At 33.9% G+C, this 22,340-nt stretch overlaps 3 protein-coding genes across 3 annotated transcripts; 2 read left to right on the forward strand and 1 right to left on the reverse strand.

The window, feature by feature from the left end:
* The first annotated feature begins 321 nt into the window (after nucleotides 1-321).
* Nucleotides 322-6,290, forward strand: LOC118274262 (protein pygopus). The gene is made up of 3 exons (XM_035591708.2): nucleotides 322-710; nucleotides 986-2,467; nucleotides 2,897-6,290. The coding sequence occupies exons 2-3, from the start codon at nucleotides 1,128-1,130 to the stop codon at nucleotides 3,015-3,017; spliced, it is 1,461 nt and encodes a 486-aa protein (XP_035447601.1). The 5' UTR covers nucleotides 322-710; nucleotides 986-1,127; the 3' UTR covers nucleotides 3,018-6,290.
* A 747-nt stretch (nucleotides 6,291-7,037) lies between these two features.
* Nucleotides 7,038-9,288, reverse strand: LOC118274263 (uncharacterized). The gene is made up of 2 exons (XM_035591710.2): nucleotides 8,425-9,288; nucleotides 7,038-8,325 (listed from the first exon to the last, which is right to left on the reverse strand). The coding sequence occupies exons 1-2, from the start codon at nucleotides 8,944-8,946 to the stop codon at nucleotides 7,738-7,740; spliced, it is 1,110 nt and encodes a 369-aa protein (XP_035447603.2). The 5' UTR covers nucleotides 8,947-9,288; the 3' UTR covers nucleotides 7,038-7,737.
* Nucleotides 9,289-10,447: 1,159 nt separating this feature from the next.
* On the forward strand, nucleotides 10,448-21,793 carry LOC118274267 (ejaculatory bulb-specific protein 3). The gene is made up of 5 exons (XM_035591714.2): nucleotides 10,448-10,606; nucleotides 11,360-11,540; nucleotides 13,876-13,994; nucleotides 20,717-20,894; nucleotides 21,222-21,793. Exons 1-5 carry the CDS (start codon nucleotides 10,601-10,603, stop codon nucleotides 21,359-21,361), a joined length of 624 nt encoding a protein of 207 aa, XP_035447607.2. The 5' UTR covers nucleotides 10,448-10,600; the 3' UTR covers nucleotides 21,362-21,793.
* Nucleotides 21,794-22,340: the final 547 nt, after the last annotated feature.

Consider the following 22,340-nt stretch of genomic DNA (forward strand, 5'->3'; position numbering starts at 1 on the left):
CCATTTAACACCGCCATCTATCTATTAGATAAGTGACTAATACAGAATTACTTTTCTTCTTGGGAGACAGATTAGATTAAATTTTATCAAGGGAGAATGTTGTCTTTTGATCTTTACGCAAGTACAACGAAAAACAATTTTGTACCTTAAAAATAATAAAGGAATAACAAAATGTTGCGTTTCTTTTGATGTGTTAAAAAAATGAATGAAGTTTTTACTTTTCTCAAATGGCAACATTTGCTACCTTGACCCCGTACTAAATTATCAACAAAACTTTAGAATTATAAAAAAATAATAAAAAGTAATATTTAAAACTCAAAGTAACATTTTTTATTTACATTTTATTCACATTATTTTATTTACATTGATTAAAACATCTTGAACATCTTTGCATGATTAAAAAATATAAGATCAAAGCGCCCTCTCGCGGGAATTTTGTCATGGAAGTACATCGTGAATGTGGCGTGTGTTGTTTGGAATACTGTGAGTCGTAAATAAAAATGCTTTTGATGCATTACTAAACCTTGTTATAAGTGAACTTCGTGTGTGTTAGAACATTAAACAACCAAGAAGCTTTCAGTGAAGCCCAAAATCTGGCGTTCTAAAGTGATTTACTTTTGGTATTTTGTCATATGTTGCACGCCTGCCTTGGGATCTCAATGAAGACAAAAAAAAATAATCAGTAATTCTGATGCTAAATTGATAATGTTGTAAGTTTTATGGTATTTTCTTGACTTATCTCAAACAAAAGAAGCAGTATTATAATAATTTATACCTCGAATTATGTTTTTCTGCTTATATTATTGGCAGGTTACTTACGTTAGTGTCAATCTTGAGAATCGTAAATTCTTACCCATCATCTACTACTGAGTTTAGACGATCAATGAAACGAAACACTATAAAATCGTTTAATATCTATAGCTTGAACAGTAAATGTAAATGTTTGCAGTGAAATTATTTCAAGTCTAATATTTTTTTGTTACAGAAATAGACACAACCAGTCTTCCGGCACGTTATTGCGCTTTCTCGTGACAATGCGGTGCCTTATGTGCAAATACATTTTCTAAAATGTTCATGTCATTGATTCATGATGATGGTTGTTAGAGCTGAAACTGAATAATATCAGAATGAGTCATAATCTGGCTGGAATGCCGTCCTACAGGCTGCCAGGCCCTGGTCTAGGGCCTCCAGACTTCAAGCCACCAATGGACACGCCGACTCCGCCGGCGCCAGCACCAAGCAACCCCAAAAAACGAAGGAAAACTTCAAACGCAAACAATGCATTAACACCTCCACAACCACCTCCCACAGCACAAGATCTACTGCCACCTCCTTTAACAGGATATGGAGATACCATTGTTGCTTCAAACCCTTTCGATGACTCCCCATCAACTGTATCACACAACGGTCCCATGATGAGTCAAAATGGATCAATGATGAGTCAAAATGGCCCAATGGGTATGATGGGGCCAATGCACGGTATGGGTGGTCCACCAATGAGGCTAATGAGCCCACATGGTATGAACCCTATGAATCAGCAAATGCCTCCTAGAGGTGGTATCAGTCCAATGGGGAATATGAGTCCTATGGGACATATGGGTGGCATGTCACCCATGGGAGGCCCCAATATGAGTATGAGCAACCACAGCATGGGTCCAGGAATGGGGCCTACTTCAAGATCAATGGGTAGTCCAATGAGTCCTATGAATTCAATGCCAATGGGCTCACCAATGTCATCTGGACCTATGGGAAGTCCTATGAATATGGGTTCAATGGCAGGTAGCCACATGAGCAACAGTCCTATGGGTCCACCTATGCACAGTCCTCTTGGTGCAGGATCTATGAATGGGCCAATGAATGGCCCTATGGGTGGTGGAGGACCGGGCATGAATGTTCCACGCATGAATGGGCCAATGGGACCAAGTTGCTCGAATGGTTCAATGGGGCCTAGTAATTCAATAATGTCGTCTAATCCTATGCAAGGTGGTGGTATGGGGCCAGGTCATTGTGGACCTATGAGACATGGAAGTCCAATGCCTTCAGGCATGGGAAGTGGTCCAATGGGTGGCAATGGACCTATGACATCCATGGGCCCAGGCCCACCCTACTCTAGCAGTCACATGGGACATGGTGGACCAATGGGTATGGGAGGAAATGGATCGATGGGTATGGGGCCTGGGCCAGGTAACATGGGAAATTGTGGACCACTTGCTGGAATGAGTGGGATGGCAATGGGTGGTCCTGGGGGGCAAGGCGTGGGTCCTATGGGCCAGAACATGGGTATGTTTGGACCAAAACCTATGCCAGTCAGTGCTGGAAAAGTGTACCCTCCAGACCAACCAATGGTATTTAATCCTCAGAACCCTAATGCTCCCCCTATTTATCCCTGTGGAGTCTGTCACAAAGAAGTACATGACAATGATCAAGCTATATTATGTGAATCTGGCTGCAACTTTTGGTTCCATAGGTATGTATCACATTTTTTAATAATCTCAAAATTCTCATAAACATGTATTTTTATTCAATAGAGCTTAATTTATCATTATTTTATAATATTAAGACTGCAGATATTAAAATATATTAGTTTAAATGGTACCTAAATAACAAAGATTGATATTTAATCTTTCTTACGTGACAATGAAACAACTTTCTCTTATTAAATTAATATGACTTATTATGCTGATAAGTTGCAAACTGGTTACACATCACTGGTAGAAACAAATACACAATAACTTTATACAAAAGTCTTATCAATCCATTTAAACACACAACAGTTCTTGTTTATACATATAAAATCTATTTATGTATGTTGGAGATTAAAAAATATGACCGGTCTTAATAATATTCTATTTGTGCAAACAAATCAGCTAACATTTCCAATGTTGCAATATTTCAGGGGTTGCACCGGTCTAACAGAGCCAGCGTTTCAGTTACTGACGGCAGAAGTGTACGCGGAATGGGTATGTGACAAGTGCCTGCATTCAAAGAATATACCTCTGGTGAAGTTCAAACCATAGCGATGCGCCGTACCCCCCTCACCTCCCCTCCTACCACCTATTTGAGTCGAAATCCTCTCCTAACATCACAAAATATTTATTTCACTTCATCAAGTAAGATGGACACTGTATGTGAGCACAAGTAGGCTTGGGTATGAAGTTAGTATGTCTGATCATAAGATATGGTCTGTTGGTACCCTAGCTAGGGAAGATCTCATGTTGGATAGTTACATTAAATTAAGATAACTAAAATGTATTTGAAGACTTACAATTGATTTTAATATTATGTTAAATCAAAATACAATATTGCTAGTAACTCCACAGAATGGTTGGTGAATAGGTTATTGATGAAAGTGCAGACGGTCCTGTTATGTCTAGTCTGTTATGATTGTCATTTTATTTATTTTAACCTAAATCTAAGAAATCGTGGTTTATAAGCCTTGTATGGAATATATATAACATGTGTTCCTCATAACGCATATCTGTTGAAGCAAATAAATGTTTAAAGTATTGGTAGCACATAAATGGATACAGTACTTCAAAGTATAAGCAATAAAAATGGCTGCCCTGAAATTTTTGATGCCTGTTATGCGTGTTGCTTTAGTCTCTGTGCATATTGTAAATATTTTAGGTGAATAAGTTATAAACATTCTCCGCCTTATGAAAATGGTGACCTAAATGTATAGCATTCAGTTTTGAATGTAGTGCACATCTGACCCGTTTTTTGGTCTTTTACAAAGTGTACTATTGAGTCAGAGTTGAATCAGTCTATTGGACTATATTACAATTTGTAAGACACCTGAGGCGGTCCTAGTTTCACTATAATGTAATAATGATAATAATGTACTTATTATTTTGGTGCCCTAGTTTGCATGTAACATTACGCGCGTTATCTTTATGTACTTGTAAATATGATGAATCCATACGCTTTGTTAAGTATAAGGGTGTTAATGTGTTTGTCAATTTTTTAACTTTTGGAGATTTTTTTAATATTAAATTAACTTGTAATATAAGTTATGTAAATATACAAGTAGCTTAATAGTGAACTGAGATTATACACTGGAACTGCTGGCTCCAAACTTACGCGTGGTTGTGACGTTACGTGTCGCGTAGTTATAGTAATCGCGTGCAGCTTTGTTTTAATTTTAATAATAATCGTTTGGAGCCAGTATGTAAACATTATTGCGAATCTGTGTTTCAGTCATTATAATATTAATTTAATATATGATTTAATTGAATGGCATATAGAAACCAATTATCCCATACTTCATTTTGGGATTTTCTGGTTGCAGATCAAGTCTGTCAGCTAATATGAAATGTCATTTTAGCAGACGTGTTTGGTTGACAAATGAATAACAACCAGTGATAGTCGGCTATTTCACTAGGTAGATAAAATTGAAATGCCTTTTAATATTTGGTGGGTGAAGGTGTGATATACTGCAGCAGTTCATCATAAAATATGGAGAAAGTACAATTCTACATTTTTATTCTTTACAACTCGTATTATAAATTAATTATGTAGTACACCTTGTCAACCAATGAAATAAGACATACAGAAAGGCATTGATTCTGGTAGCTGCAACCAACTAAACATTACATTGTTACTGTCTTTACACAAACTGTTAAAGAGTATAGATTATTATCAAACAATGTTACTATATTGTATCAACTCTTGTTTCAAATATCTTAGAGCGATATATACAATTTAAAAGTTATTGTTTACAGAAATATTTATGTATATGTAAATTAAAGATATTTTGAGTGAGTTGGTGCACAACAAAATCAGTGCCAATATCTATTTTTATTACCTGAATGTAAGTATCATTGGATCTTCCAAATAGAAACACTTTTAGTGGCATATGATAATTCTCGTCAGTTTTAAGTAGCTAAAAACAACTACTTGTGTATTAAAAATGTATCAACACTTGTTAAAACGCATGATTTATACATCAAATGACTTATAAAATGTCACCATGTACTTATCGAAAAGAAAAAATATTTAGGGAAATTAAGGGCAGACTTGCCTTATCACAAACTGCGTCTTTATCACTATAATTAAGTAAGTACATAAATATTTTAAATCCATATGTAAATGGATGATTTTAGAAAATGTAAAATAATATCCAAGTACAAATTTATGTACTTTCCGATTGGCTAATAATTAACTATGTCCGTTAGTGTAATATTATACTCCGACTCTTAATCGCATGCATAGATTCTTTTAGGTACATGTACTTCATGTTTAAAATGACTGCATACAATTAAAAGTCGGAATAAAGTGTTAAAGCATTAAGACATACACCTAAACTATCTCTTAGGTCGTGCGAAGCACGTAATACTTTCGTGCTGTTTAATTTCCTATATTGGCTAAATTATTATCTATGTATGATTTAATAATGGTCTATCGCTAGCTTATTATTAGTAAATTATTATAATTATAATGATTTATTTTTTTCCAGTTCAATCCTGAGATTATGTACCTAATTAATTAATGTTATCAAAACCAGTGCTACAAGTTATTTAATTGTTCTAGATTACCTACCTATATTACTTTAAAAAGATGACAATACAAAACACCGAAAGATACAGAACAAGAAATGAATAGTTATTAGAACTATAAACTCAATGAATGTTTCTTTTTATTTTAATGATTTATATTATTATGTATTTTAAATAAAGCCTTTTATAATTTTAACAGTATAAAATTGATGATTTTTATCGTGAATCTTGCCGAGATTGTAAACAATTTATTGTTTTATTTTTACGACCATGACAATGATTTAAGTACATAATTAATTTGTGAAAGATTCTCGTTTTTATCTCATACTTGGACAGTGAACTTTATTTATTTCACGCGCAGGCGTGTATTTTATCGCTATTTTGTGCTTAAATATTAATACCGTTAAACAATTGGCATCCGAGAGAAAAACATAAGTATTCATAGTTGTGTAAATATATTTAATATGACTATTACGAATAATTGCTGATAATTGTACAGTTACTTATAATTTAGAAACCTAAATAGGATATTCGGCCATGAATGTAATAATAATTTTAATGCGGTGAGCACATCACAATTAGTTGACGAGGGACTGCTGCTATTGTATATTAATTTCACTTGTAAATGTTACTTACGTGTTACAATACATGCAACACAATGTTGTGAATGTCAGAGTTGTAATTCAGAATATTTTATGAAGTCTAAAATAGAATATCAGTGGTCTTAAACTTGTGCATAGTTTATTTTGTATTATGTGAATAATAACAAGCAATAATAAAATTGTTATTGAGGAATTTTATTTATATTTTAAAACTACTCCCGTACGTATCCCCAGCTCCCCTCCACAACTAATGACTGGCCAGTAGCTACACAATAGACTTTACATGTTTACATACATACCAAACACACATCACGCCCATACTCAAAACCACAATTAGATCACAAAAATCCTGCAAGAATCTAACCTGCGGCCCTGCTGCAACTTGCAAAATAGTTGGATGGGTCTCTGTACTACTAATAGTTGGATGGGTCCTGTACCAAACTGCTACTAAAGTTCCCTACTTTAGTAACAGTTTGGGAGTACTTACACAAATCCTGGTAAACTTACCTGTGTTCACAGCGTAGTTCCAAGGATGGATATTAACTTCGTAGTCAATTCAGTAATTGCAATAATTTTATTGACGCATGATCAATCAGTCTGCTATTAACGATATAATATTATGTATATCAGTCAAAATTGCGCGCTAAGATTTCACTACATTTATTAGCGTCTTAACAAATAGCCGCCAATTGTTAAAACAAAAGATAAAAATTGTGTGAACATTTTTGGCCAGTATTTATTTATTACGACCCATAGAGGTTGCATTAGACTCATTTGAAAAAAAAATACCTACTACATGCATATTGTGCCAACCAAAGGAAGTTGGAATTGATTATTGAATTTATAAGACTACTTAGGGTCAGCATAATATATTTTTTCATTCTCCTGTATCAATAAAATTGAAGTTAAAACTGAACACTGAAATAAAATAAGCCAAACATTGGTTGAGTATCATTTTATTGACTGTAATGTCATTATGGCATACATTCATATTTACTAACACTATGTTATAAATTGTTGTTTCTAATAGGTACTTAATGCTAGAATAATTGCATGAGTACAAGAAATAAATCTACTAAATAGGGATCAGTAAAAAAGGTAAATAACTCTATTAAAAAAAATACAACAAAATGCACAGCATAATAAACACCTTTACAGGAATATAAAATATGTCAAATAAAAAAAATTAAGTCCTACAATATAATGTTTAATAATAATGGACAGATAATATAGGAGATTAATGTTATAATAAGTCTACAAATTAATAATAAAACATGCATTGGTAATGTAAAAATTGAAGTCCACATTTTCAAAATCAGTCGCATGATATGTTCCAAAACATTTGAAACTTTTGTACTTCTCTACAACATTTGACACCAGTACAGTATACATAGAGTTCTCCTCAGATATTTAAAACTATAACTAATAGGTATGTTTTATTTACATGAATTTGTTACATTTCAACAAATATAATGTTGGGAAAATTTATTATTTTAAAATACTGATTTTATGGCAGAACCGCATCACACTTACAGTTAAAATTCATTTGTGCTTCTATTAGTCTTTATAAGCAACATAGTATATTTTACATGAACAGATATTTTATATATGTAAAGTAAATCTTAAAATAAAAATAAATCTTAGCCATAATCAGTTCCGAATGTAGTCAATCCTTTGCTCTGTATGGCAAATAGAACTGCCGCATCAAGCACATCACAGTGATTGTCAGGGTCATTCATAATCCCAGAAGCTACATCACCACTACGGAGATTCTCGATAAATGCAAAGGGCAGGCCTACATTTGATGGAGAAGGGGAATTTTCATTTCCTCTACTCCTTTCAGCATTTGAATAAGACCATTGCATATCTATATTATTCAATCCTAAATTTATATCATGTGGATATCTTTCTGGAGATTCTATGTCTGACCGAGAATTAGGTACACTTATTTCTACATTTGCTGGTATTCCATCAAAGCCTATTGAGTCACACTGTTCTTCAAAGTCCCCAACTCTAGCTAAAGAAGAGCTTGGAGCATTTTGCAATCCATGAGCTGAGATAGCCATTAAAATTCCTTCATTTTCAATACTGTCGTCCTCAGGGAGATTATTTATTAGTTCTGCCACATCATGAGCTACATGGTGTGCATCATCTTCAGGTGTTGATGTATTCTCTTTACAGAAATCTAGGACACGGTTTATTGTATTGTCAATAGATCCTCTCGCCATCTGTAATATGAACAATACAAGTTATACTACCTATTTTAAAATCTGACTAAAGCTATGTATAACTGTAAGAATGTTTATTTTTAATATGTTAATTATTACCTGTTTGGCCTGCCATCGAGCTATGCACTGATCTTCTGTGTAAGTCTCTGACGCTACTAAAGACATAGGAACAGAGTCCACTTCGTAACTACCAATAACAGAATCATTTCTTGTGGTTTTATATTCAAAATCTTCTATTTTACTTATTCTTCGAAGGGATTCGTCAGCACTACCAGTAACATATTGTAGGTTTTTCAGCTCTTGATCGTAAATATATTCACCTAAGGTGTCTAAATACGGATCTATTGCTTCACTTATATCGGTATTGGTATTGTCTAATAGGTCATCTGGTGTCAAACATGTATAGCCTGAACAACCAGCCATCTCTTCATCAGTGGATTCTGACTCAGTAGATGTTGTAGCATCCACTGCCGCATCGTTTGCATCATTTTTTAAATGATATTTCCCTTTAACTTGCCACGCAAAACGCGCTTTCTTGAGTGGGCGATCAGATCCATTCGAATCGTCGCCATTTTCTTGTCCTTTACTCGACGAACCACCAGGCGATTCATCGAAATTCATTACGAAAAGAAGAAAACTTAGGCGTTTTTATCCTAAACTTTCATTAGTAAACAAACTGACATCACTAATTGATAACATATGATTGAGTGACAAGTGGATAATTACTCGGTAACTTCTGTTATTAACTTTCCAAAGGGCACTGCTGAATAAAAGCTCACAAATAATCTAATCTTTATTTATTTATACGTTCACTTATAACATCGAATTTATATTGTGGGATTTTATGATTGAAATATTGTCATTGCTTGTTATAATTTACAACTCAATCAATATCGAATTAGAATTTGTAAACGAATAGGTAGGTTTTGTATTGTTCACATTAGCCAACAGCAATAGTGAGTAGACTGTATAGATTTTGGTAGATAGTCGATTAGTCGAGTCTGTGGAAGTGTGAACTATATGGCTTGTGGTATTGCGAAATAATCCATAAAACTGGTATTTAATGGCTTATTTCGTCTTTTTATTACTTAAAAATTAATGTTATTGTGAGTAATGTAGGAAAAGCTGCGTATTTTTTTTATCAGGTTCCATATAGTGTAAAAAGAAATCAAAAATCTGTTTCATTAGAGTTGGATCAGTAAAATCGACTATGCAAGTTACAAAGAATCGAGTAACCTTAACATGATTGTAATAAGATTATGAACATGAGACATTTAATATCATTTATAGTAGTAAGCATACATAGACATTTTTCAGTATTTAATAGGATAATGATAATAAATTTCATGATTGCAACATTACTAATCAGTATGCTACTGTGCGCTTTTTAATTTTTTTAACCGCGAACTTTTGACTATTTGCTAAAAAGGTAAAAACTATAGCTTTTATTTAATGAGAAATATTCAAAATCACGCTTTTCACGGAAATAGGACTTGGGGCTCAATTTTATGATGTGTATGATATTACAATTAAATGTATTTCTTCATTTTGTATTTAAATAATAACACATTAAACATTTCCTACAGCGAAACGTTTTGGAAGCTAACCCATTCTTGGTTGCTGTGCCAATTTGAGAAGATTAGAGTAGTTAATTTATTTTGATAGATTTAAAGCTACATGCTACGGATATCATTATTCAATAAAAATTTACGGCTACTACGCCCTTCCCGACCGCATGAATCACGGAGAAACGTTAGAAGGATTACCTAGGTATAGGTACCTACTTATGTAGACTACGATACCTAGATTACTTACCTACACCGATTACTTACCAACCGATCATATTTAACGATAGACATTTTATTACCCATAATTATGTACCCATTTAAATTATTTTAATAGGTACTTATCCCGAACTACTAGGTACTCAAGAGGCATGAATAAATGTAGGGCACCTACTTTATTTCTTAAATACTTAAATGGATGTTTACCTAAATACCTATTTAACTTCCGACAATTAATTTAAAGTAAATAATAAATTAGTGAACAAAAGGACATCGTTAAATAATTTCCTAAGGGGAGCCCTCAATTCCGAGATAATGACCACACAAAGAGGGGAGGGCTAGCACATTCCCGGTCACAATATTAACACGATCGTAGTGGCCAGTTGGTCCCTAATCGTTGGTCTGGCGTAACCCAAATATTCGGGCTCCGTTACTACAACTTCAGTGATAAAATATTGAAATTAAATCCGTGCACAGTGGGCGTTTCTACAATGCAGGTAGGTTAAATTTGCAAATTTTTTTTTTATTTTACATTTAAAATGATACCGGACTTTTGCAGTAGATTCATTTTAAATGATTATTTAATGAAATTCCCGATTTCACGTTCCTCGTGTTACTAAAACATTGCGTGGTAGTTATTCAATCGTTTTCAACGGAACTTTGTAATCATATTCGTTTAAAAGTAAATCTTGAGTGAGTCAGCGACGATTATGCCCCGAGTTCACGACTTTGGAAATAAATCTAAGAAAAAGAGACCTATTATTTATGTATTTTTATGCAATGTAATATAATGGTGTAATGATTTGCATTCATCAGAATAAAAAAGAAAGTTCTGTTGTTTATGTGGACGTATTAATTCGATACCTAATTCGTTATTTTTGAAAATGTACATTTGGTTTTAGTTTAACTAATTGTCCTACATACCTACACTGTAATAATATGAACTACAAAATAAAAATAGTACCTAAATAACATCAAATTGATTGTTCGACAGAAGATATATTTTTTAAACTTAGATAAAGTTTTAAAAGTATCTGCCTAGCACTAACTCTTTTTATTTATAAAATGCAAATTAACTAGGTAACGGCTAAAATTAATAATCGATCTCAGTCCAAAAATCTTTGAATTAGATAAGATTAATTTTGAAATATCAATATCAATAACTTAGATAGACGCAGATATTTTGGATCAAGGTCGGTTATTGAATTTATTTCATCCATAAATGAAACATGAAATAAACTTTCTTTCAGATCATCGTAGTTTTAATCGTGGCGTGTGTGGGCTTGGCAGCCGGCTTGCATGTGCAGGCTGGGCCACAAATGACAGACGCACAATTAGAACAGACTTTAGCCGATAAGAGCACGATGCAGCGACACATTAAATGCGCACTCGGTGAGGGACCTTGCGATCCTGTTGGGAGACGATTACGAAGTGAGTTACAGTTATAAATCTATTACTAAACACAGGAAACAGTTAGACCTACACCTACGAATTTATATTAAGAACACTTTATTTTAAGAGACAAGATAATCTATAAGCTGTTCGTTTTTTAAAACTTTTTTGAGCAGAAAAAGAAACAATTTTTAGCTCTACATGTAAATACATACCTACTTATATGCAATCAATATTATAATGTAAAACCACGGCAGTACTAACTTGCGTTTTATCTGTAGGGGATCATGCCAACTTGTTGTGGTAAACTCTTTAGTCACATCAATGGTCATAGCATACTTCGTGGTATTTTCAAAATGGTTTGGTTAGTCTAATGATTAGTCATGACTGAAGTCGTTCTATTGTTTGAGCTTCGTTATGGGCTATGGCGGTTTTGCTCATTATAGTTTTTTGTTTGTTGCAATAGGTATAATGAGAACATTGCAGACTGCTATTAGTGCTATTCTATCCATGTCTGTACTCTCTGTACCCAATCGAGCAAATTTACTAGCAACCAAAAGGAGTTATTGGCCTCTGATACGGGATTGACCATTTCTTGTGATTCTTAGTAGAAGAAAAACGTAGTAGTAGAAAATCAAGAAACTTGCCAATTACCAACTTAAGTACCTACCTCAAATCTGCCTGTCGATAATTTAGATAATTTTGCCTTTAGGTAAAAATAAAACAAGATCCTATGGCTACCAATAAAATTTTACGAATTACGAAGCAATATGCCTCAAATTAACGGAATTCAATATGGCGTCTTACAAACCCTCATAAAATTATAACGAATCAAGGAAACATTCAAGAACTTACGGACTTCTATATTTAAAACTAAGTTCGAAAATGTCGTCGTGTTTAGTTAGATCCTATTACGTAGGCTCCTACCAAAGGCCGTGGCGTGACCACCTTACTTACTTACCATGAAGCGGTTGGCCTGCACGTCTGCCGTCAAATTACATAAAAATAAGTATTCTTGTACCTACTGCAAATGTCATTATTATTTTGACTTACGTAAAGTGACGCTTTATACTTGGGTACTACCAACTAACTGTGTGCAATTCCTAGTTCAAATGAAAGTGTTGCTGGGTTTTTCTGTTAAGAAACTCGACAGCAACTAGATTGCACAGTTAAAAAAATATTTTTAATAGTGTTTAGATGATACTGCGACTTAACTTGATAGAACTACTTAAGTGTAGGGTATGTCATCAATTCTAATAGACAGGTGTCAGGTATGATTCAGAGAGTACAGAAAAGGATGTGTAGAGACCTAGGTACTAATCTGGAGCAGCGGACTACCTAGCGGGGTTACCGTGGATCCGGCTCGATAAGCAGGAGTAGAAACGCGGTGGTTTTTAATCAGTAAGAGTCTTACATTCCATCTCGCTTTACCCAAGGCGGGGAAGGCATTGGATGACTATCCCTCTTTAAAAAATTGACTTGGGTCCCTAAAATTAATTCTAGCCTTAGATTTCTTTTGGTCATAGGCCCGTTAGATGTTTGTATAGATAGCATAAAGATTAATAGGTAAAACAATTAGGAAGTAGATAAATATTTAGTTACAAGAATTTCGGAAACTTAGGTAGATACAAAAGCCTGAATGATTATGACATTTACCTGTCTATAAAAGTAGGTTAAGGTTTCTTTAACAATTTACTCAGATAAAAATACTACCTAAATGAAATTTCTTTAGCTTACTTATTTTACTTTTTTTCCTGGATGTTGACATCCCAAATGACGTATAGGTTCCATTGTTGCACGAATCATGAGCTTCAAAACATTTTAATGCTTTGTTCCCTACAAGGCATTAAAAATCTCCTCAGTCATTTCTTTGTGTGGTTACCAAGGATTCTGGTCAAGGCCCTTGCTAGCCTACCTTTTTCACTAAAAAGAAAAATGATATCCAAAATTTTGTTTTAACTTACCAAAACTTTGTCGTACAATAGGGTCGTATGTTTTGATCTTAAAACTCGATCAACTAGAACAAAGGGCAAAAGCATAAGCATTGAGCATAGTTTAACTTGATTAGGTACTTCGATTTCCAAAACATGCATAGCCCGCCTGTTTTGGATAAGCATGGAAATTAGATATAGCAATTTTATTTTGACTTATCGATCGGCATTTGATTTAAATATTCGGATGATTGGAAGTTGAAACGGGATATTTACCATGTTTTTCAACTTTTATGAACTTCCGATATTTCGGCACTGTTGCAAGCGCCATGATCACGGTAAACATCCCGTTTCTAGTTCCAATACTAGTGTTAGTGACCATATCAGTTTGTCAAAAACTTGTATTCGGATGATGTTCTTAACTATAAATAATTTTCTTTCAGCTCTAGCTCCGTTGGTACTACGAGGGGCTTGTCCACAATGCTCGATGCAGGAGACGCGCCAGATTCGGCGCACCCTTGCCTTTGTGCAACGCAACTACCCATGGGAGTGGGCGAAAATTGTTCGCCAATACGGTTAAATTATTAAAAACACCTATACATAACTTAAGGCCTGTGCAGACAAGGGTCTTTTCTCCGAGTACTTTTTGTTAATATAGATTCCTTATAAAGTTGAACTATATCGATATAGATCTGTTATAAACGATTTATATCGAATAACTTACAAAGATGACTAAAAGTAATTCGGTTGACTCAAGATCCTTTTAATTATTTTGAACAGATGCAAATCCTCTTCGGACAAAGTTCCTTGTCTACACAGGCAATTAACCAGTACATACTACCTATCAAATGTAAATTAACTTTATACTTTTATATTAAAATGAATCATGTAATGGATTTTGGTGCGTAATCGGGACAGGATCATTTCTCTCTCTGATTCTCTGCTATCATCATTATGAAAAATCAGTACATTGACATTTCCTTAAATACAATCTATAATATCAAAATTAGTCAGGTTTTCCTTTCTGACCCTATAACTCCAGAACGCACGAACAGATTTCCACTGTTTTGCATTCGTTGAAAAATTCTCGGGCTCCGTGAGGTTATTAGCAAAGAAAATTTAGGATAAAATTCAAGGGAAAAGCAATACAGGGAGAATTTTTGCTAGTTTATGATAAATATACATGAACTGTTTGATCCACTTTTTTTAAATAACTGTTTTATTATTGGTTGCATGGTTTCCCGCCACTTACTGTCATTTGTCATTTAAGTACCTCTAAGCAAGTAACGAATGTGGCCCAGTTTCAAAAGTTGAATTTCATTCGGATCGGGCTGTAGCAACATCTGAACAATAATGGGAAATTTTACACGTTACATTATTATGTGTCGTACACTTTATAACACATTGTGGATAGAAAATTCTTTGCTTTCCTTTGGAGTAATAGCTACTATTGAATTTGTAGAGAACCAATCGAAATACTTACGACATAAAAGACGGATGTGAGAACGGACTTAAGATTAAACTGTTATGAAACTATAATTCGTGGAAAATTATCCGTCTGTTGTTTTGGGTCAAAATTACTAATAAATTGATAATTAAACCTAATAAATCAATAAATAAGTGCCTAGGTACTCTATTAGAGATTTGGGTTAATTACTAATTACATATTTGTTAATTAAAATAAATAAATTGGAAACAAAAGAATTCGTTATGAACAATGTCAATGTTATCATTAGCAAATATTTATTAATTACCAATTACATAGTTTATTTGCCGAATTATTAGCTGTGAAGTATTAAATTTGTATTTACATAATAATGAGGTTACATATTATGATGAATGACTATAGTACTCAATATTGATATAAGTATTATGTTGTGGTGCATTTAACCTACTAAACTTTACGCGAGAGTGTGCCTAAATTAAAGATAGGAACTGACACACACACACACTTCTGTGCAACGTCTTTTTTTAATTTCAAACACATGTAGTATGATCCGTTTCCTGTTCTCATTATGTACCTAAAATAAAATAATATATGAATACAATAATTAGTGTTTTATTCACACTGAGCGCTCACGTAACGTTGACGCACAATCTCAGTGCAGCCCGTCGAGTATGTACGGCCAAGTCGAAATAGGGGGGATTGTCGAGTTAAGTAAGAGGTTACGGCACCACGGCTCGCTCCAGCATTCTCCAACCAGACGTACGCTTAAACGCTTCACTGGCTTCGAGAAAATATCGTGAAATACTGTAGAAATCATAAAGCCGAGATCCAGGTCAATCGCTAACTAAACGGCTCACTAGTGCAACGAAAGTAAAAGTGTTTCGATTCCTCTGGCGACTATCTACGTCACTCCTAACATGCAGGTAAGTTGCAATTTCTCTATAATATCTGTTTTCCTGTTGGCGACAAGTTTCGAGCTTTTTAACTCTTGGTAGGCTGCCGAAGGACAGTCAGTTTCTAGATTAAATTGCCTGTTAAGTGTACACAGATTGACTTTATGTACGAGTACAGGTTTCTGTTGATATTTTCGCTCCTCGTTAATTTATGTATGTTCGTTTTATTTTTTGCTCGTGTATGATCGCAAGTATATAATATAATCGAGGTAGATAACAACAAAAACATAAATTTTCTCCAACAATTAGATAGCGAACAATAAAATTGATTGTAAAAAGATTGCAATCTTCAGTTATCTAATTTCCTAAATAATTTGCAGTGTGTACTATAATTACAGCAATCTTATGCACGCGTCACAGTTTGTATTGGTCAGCCTAATGACTGGGGTTACATAAGGCGAAGGTGTTCTACTTAAAATCGTATTAGGGACTATGGTCCACTTAGTCGCATATTTCGTTATTAAAGCATCATTTTTGAGTGTAAGCTTTGCGTAACATGTGCAGATTAGTGTTCACGACCGCACGAGTATGAATGTCAACATAGCTAACGTGTGCAAATTGGCGGGTTCTTAGAAAACTTGACCGTTTGCTGTTTACTTCTAACTTGTTCTGTTATTGAGGAAAATAGTCTACTTATAAAGGAGACTGACCCTTGATTTTTAGTTTACGTTTTATTTTTCAAAACATTTTTAATGCTTGGGTAGTTCGGTACCTACAACAATTTATAAGTTTTATTTTATTTACTTGTATTCTTCCTTTATCGATGTCGATCGATATCACCAAAACTGGTTTGGATTCATTGATCTGTATTCCATTCGAAGGTCATTCTTAATGCCCACTTATTATTATTATGTCTTCTTTTTTATTAAAGACCATAGGCACTTGACTCTACATAAATTTAATTCCACTTCTTTTCCTGTTTTAATAATTATACTATTACAATCTTTAATAGATACACATAATTAAAATACTGATCACTTTAGTAGTTCATATTTCGCATCAATTTTAAACCCTTCTATTGTTTTTAAATTGTCGTTCGTTACTCCCACTCAGGTGTTCCGCAGGGTTGCACTGGGACCAAAAATTTGGTCCTTTTTAATGAATGTTATCATCTTATTTAAGCTGAATTATAGTGTATCTAATCTGGATCTAGTGCCTAATGTAGTTACTTAGATGTTCTAATATTTTCTTGATCCCACGCTGAAGGTCGTGAAGAAATTAACGAGTAGTGATGACTGCACTGCTTACGTAGTTTAAGGTTTTTAAGATTATATCATACCAAATCCTCATTTAGATTCTCGACAGTTTTCTGTAAGTAGGCGAAGGGCGACAATTTTGTTTATTTATCACGTCGGTGCAATTTTCATCATTTGTGTGAATGTTAGAATGATGAGCCCCATTGTGGGATTGTTTGGAATGTATTACATGGTCGCCGTTTACAAAAACTGAGCATTTACCACAATAATTCAAGGCTTTCTCTATGTTTATGTCGGTTGAGTGGATGCTGTCTATGTACCAACATACGGCTAGGTGCCATCGATCATGTTAAAGGAAAACACGAGTTAAATAATATGTTTACTTACCTACATTTTACTGGTGCCTTCAATCAGATATGTGTGTCGTTTAAGAATTTTATCTAATATAAAGTGAGATACACTGGACGCAATTCCCACAATTCCCAGTCAAATTGAGATATTTTTACCAAGGAACCACTCTATGTAATATGATTTATTCTACCCAGGTACCAACTTGCTACTATTATACGTCGTATATTTAAATGTAGTTTACGACTAAAACAATTGGCTAGAAACTACACAATAGGTGTCGTATAGAACAAACTAAAACAACACTAAATTATTCTTTATGCACTTCATATAACTTTAATGGGACAGTAAAAGAAACTTATTTCATATGGAAATATGTCTATTCTTATTGTAAGTACGTACACGGCAAAGTTTCACTAGCATACGTCATCTTTGCAAGCGAACAGTTCAATACTCTTTTGTCTTGCATTTTGTCCTAAATAAGTGTTAAACAATCAACTCATCCATGCTTCTTACACTGCAAAATTCGTAGAAAAATATACCACATGACTTTAGACAGAGGACAGGATTTCCTTTGAGGAAAACTCAAGTAACATCGCCATAGGAAAATTTAAAGGACTCGCTTTACTATAATCGCTCCTATTTATAGTTACATGTATAATATGTAGGTACCTAATTATAAAATGAATCATGTAGTAGATTTATGTTTTGATAACCACGTTTAAATATTCTATGAGTGTAGGGAAATAAAAATGGTAATCATTAAATGTTTTTAAGAAGTTGGTTTGTAAACATAAGAAGCACGTGCAGCATTTACCTAGGTTATTAGGTACCTAGGTATATAAATTAAATTAAAATCTTTATAACTAAAGTGTACCAAATGAAGTTAATGTTGCGTAACTTACGGCAACATGGGTAATTGCTGTTCTAAATTACCTACTATGGTAGCTGCTAACATAAGTCAAATGGACTAAGTAAGTTTAATAGCTAAAATGCACAAGGTTTTCCAGAAGCCAATATTAATCATAGGTCTTTATCTTCTTAACCTGTTTTAAGATATCGCCTGTCTACCTGCAGTAAAAAATCGTTACTCTTCTTAGTATAGGGTGCCCACATTATGTAGTACCTGCCCATTTAGGGATTAGAAATCCAACCAATTGTTGAATGTGTAACTAATTAAACAAAAAAATAATAATAAAAGGAATTGGTAAACATACTCTTTAAAATTAATTTTATGCTACAGCATAAACATCAGGTACCTTAGATACCTAATATATTAAAACCTCATTTCGCACCTTGGTAGTTCCATTTCTAGTCAGGTCAAAACTGTTTGTTATAAGGAATAGGGAAACTATCAACACAATAGGACACACTATATTCTACACGTACAAATGAATAGTACTGACTCAACACACTGAGGACTGAAGCATCGATCATTTTGATTACAAATTCATTAGCTTTCCGAGCACGTGCTCTACGATAGCACGATAGTGTCTCTTTAATGTTACAACCTCAGAAACAGCTGTACAATACTCGATGAGGCACCGAAACTCATTATAGTAAAACATAAAAACAATAAAAAAACTGGGCTTACAAGTTTTTTATTTTATTTTATTTTAGTAAAATAAATTAATTCGATACTTAACGTTTTTTAATTCACTTAATTAACTAAATGATCGCAGATAATCTGTGTATGATAAAACATCCTCAAACTGTATTGCGTTTGTGTATTAAAATGATTAAAAAGTTAAAGACTTCTCATTGAAATAAAGCCTTCAAAATGATTTATACCTATTTAAAATGTGAACCCGGAAATACGTCAGTTTATTTTACAAAATCGGGTTTTAAAGGTGAATGAACTTGCGACCTTTTTTTGCAGAAAGCATTTCTTTAGTCATCACTCGGTAGGTACCTGCGCTTCCTTTGTCCAAAAAAGGAATAAAAAATATTACCAAGAACCCATTCTGTAGTAAACATTTATGTTCACAGCCAGGTACACGCTGTAAACGTTTTGTTTCTTTTTCTCAAAGATCAATTTACTTAGCATTGTTTTCAAAAACATTTCAATCTCATAACGTCCCCGTAGAGATCTAATTTCGCTAGTCTACATTTTTGCTAGGTATCTATTGAGTGTCTAGTCTAAACCTTGTCTACTGGTCTGTCCTTTAATATTATGTTTGTGTTTTGTCTCTGGCTTTGGGTCAAACTCTTATGGCCTACCCAGCTACCTACTTAGGTACTTAAAATTTTGTTAGATGTCGATTTTTTAAGTAAGTACCTAATACTTCTAAGGACCCTTATGTTATTTGTTACTCAGGTAGATCCCAACCTATTTAAGCATTCGGACAGTCCCCAAATATAAATAGCTATGTCCTTATGTCCTTTTGACCCTCCTCTTTGTTCAAACAATCATCTGTATTATCTGGCACGATTGTGTCTATTAAATAAATTCGTCTCTCATTGGTATTTGGTAGGTACCTATAAAATTATACTAGGTACCTAGTTACCTACATACTACATAGTATACCTACGATTAATTATGAATATTTATTAAATAATAATCCTGTTTTATTGATCTATAAAATCGGGTTCAGTAATTACTAGTATGACTAATGATTTGGTTTTGTCCTAATATGCGTGAGGACTATACCTAATGATAAAAATTATGTACATAGAATGAAGTTGTTAAAATGAGCAAACTTGAAAGAGGTTAATAAATATTTAACTTGAAGATAATCGAACACTAAAATATCATTGTACGCATAAAAAATCATAGAACTAGATACCACTTAATACGATATGAAAACTTCAAGGTTATCAGACCAAAGTCTATTTTCTAGGCACGTAAATTTCTTAAATTTTGCAACAATTGGTAGCACAGTCGACAGTCGATGAATAATGGATTGGTGTGGTGCACAGAATGAAACGAACGTGGTGTCGTGGACGGTCATGATCGATGCGTCGATCGAACTCGTCTAAATAATATATTATCCGTATCCAAGGCCACACTTGTGAAAAGAATACCTAACAGCACTTTTGATTAAAACATTTTTAAGAAAAATCAGGAATTCAGGACAGATCATAGGACATCTGTTTAAGTGAACTTACAAAAAAAATGATACTATGTTGATGATTTATGTATTTACTATCGTTTATTTATTTAATTTCATGTAGGTACACACTGACGCACATTGGTTGCAATACCTAAGATCACACTAGTGAAATTCTCAATACGTATAGTCAGGTCACTGTAACCAAAATCAGTTTGCCTACCTATGTAGGTATGCTTTATTCCTATTTACTACAAAAATATTAAATACAATTCTTCCATTGCTTCCAGATCAAATACGCGTTGCTGTTATGTTGTGTGGCTGCGGTGTCCGTGGCGCAGTCGCAAAGGCCTCCAGTCTCCGACACAGCCCTTGATGATGCCCTACAAGACAAGCGTTTCATTCAGAGACAGCTTAAGTGCGCGCTGGGGGAAGGACCTTGTGATCCCATCGGGAAAAGACTTAAAAGTAAGTTGAAGACTACTTTTTATCATCCTCATCAATAGACTGTTGCAGTCGCCTGCTAGGCCGTGGGCCTCTTCTACTAAAGAGGCTTTGCAATAATGTCTAGGCTTAGCAGGCGTGTTTTACGCTTGCTTGACAAGCAGGTTGGAGTTTGGTTTTGGTTCAGGTTCAGAGGCTCTATGAAAATGTGTATGGTATAGTCCCTTGATGGGCCGCAGTCCCCAGTTAAAGAAGATAAAATTAAATGCATTCACCAACCGTATGTTGCAAAACACACTGTTTTTGTCATAACATTAACATTTCTAAATATTTTGGTGTTCTTGTTTTCAGCACTAGCACCCCTGGTGCTTCGAGGAGCCTGTCCCCAGTGCACGCCACAAGAAACCAAGCAAATACAGCGCACTCTATCGTACGTGCAAAGAAATTATCCGCAGCAGTGGGCGAAAATAGTGCGCCAATACGCAGGATAGTTTAAAAATTAAAAACTCACTCATTGTGTAAAAAGGTGTTCTAAAAAAATCATTCAAAATGCAATTTTGATTGGTTATTTAGTAGAAAAAAAAATTAACTAGCTCCAACAAATAAAAGTTTTATCCAAATGTGGACTTAAATGACCAAAACCTTAGTTCTAAATTGTATTTATTAATTTTGAAACCAGTACTTAATTGCTGCTAATAGCAGAGTAAATTGAAACAATTATTTTGGAATTATTACATTTTATATCATCACACTTCTAGTTGTAAGTCATCGTTCAAGTATATTGCTTTCATCAGTATGTAATTTTGTACATAAGTTTAGGTAACAAGAGTACCTATGTGGTACTAAAGTTGTACTTTCCAATCCACCTAAATTATAATTTTGTTATGTAAATTATGTTTCTAAATAAAATAACGTGAAAAGGATAGCGTGCTTTATTTTTACTTTTTATTTATAATTTAAGTACTTGATAATATTTTTACGAATACAAACCAATGACATTTTTATTTATCTACCAACGGCAAGTACCAGTGTGACTTTTTCCGAGTAATTGTGTACTTTCTAAGATAATAATCTTAGACACCACTGACAAATGGTGAAAGGAAACATCGTGAGGAAAACTGGGCTTATAATGTCTAATTTTATTATAAGTTTGAAATTGTCAACAGATATTGAGTAAGCGTCGTGGTGATTAATGCTTAAACCTTCTCAGTGCGAAAAAAAGCCTTTGGTCAGCAGAGGCCACTTATAGGCTGTTGATAATGATTTATTTCTCTACAAAAATATAGGTACCTGCTTACCTAAGAACATTTTTCAAGTACTTATGCATGTGTAACTTGGGTACATGTTAATCAAATATTTTTAGCCATATCGAGTCTAAGGTCTCTGGTTCGATTCCAGGGTCTAGCAAAATATTGGAATTTCATCACTGATTCTCTGCACTACCAAATGGTCGATTAGTAGAGAATGCTT

This window comes from Spodoptera frugiperda, chromosome 3 (genome assembly GCF_023101765.2).
Source record: "Spodoptera frugiperda isolate SF20-4 chromosome 3, AGI-APGP_CSIRO_Sfru_2.0, whole genome shotgun sequence".
NCBI classification, from domain to species: Eukaryota; Metazoa; Arthropoda; class Insecta; order Lepidoptera; family Noctuidae; genus Spodoptera; species Spodoptera frugiperda.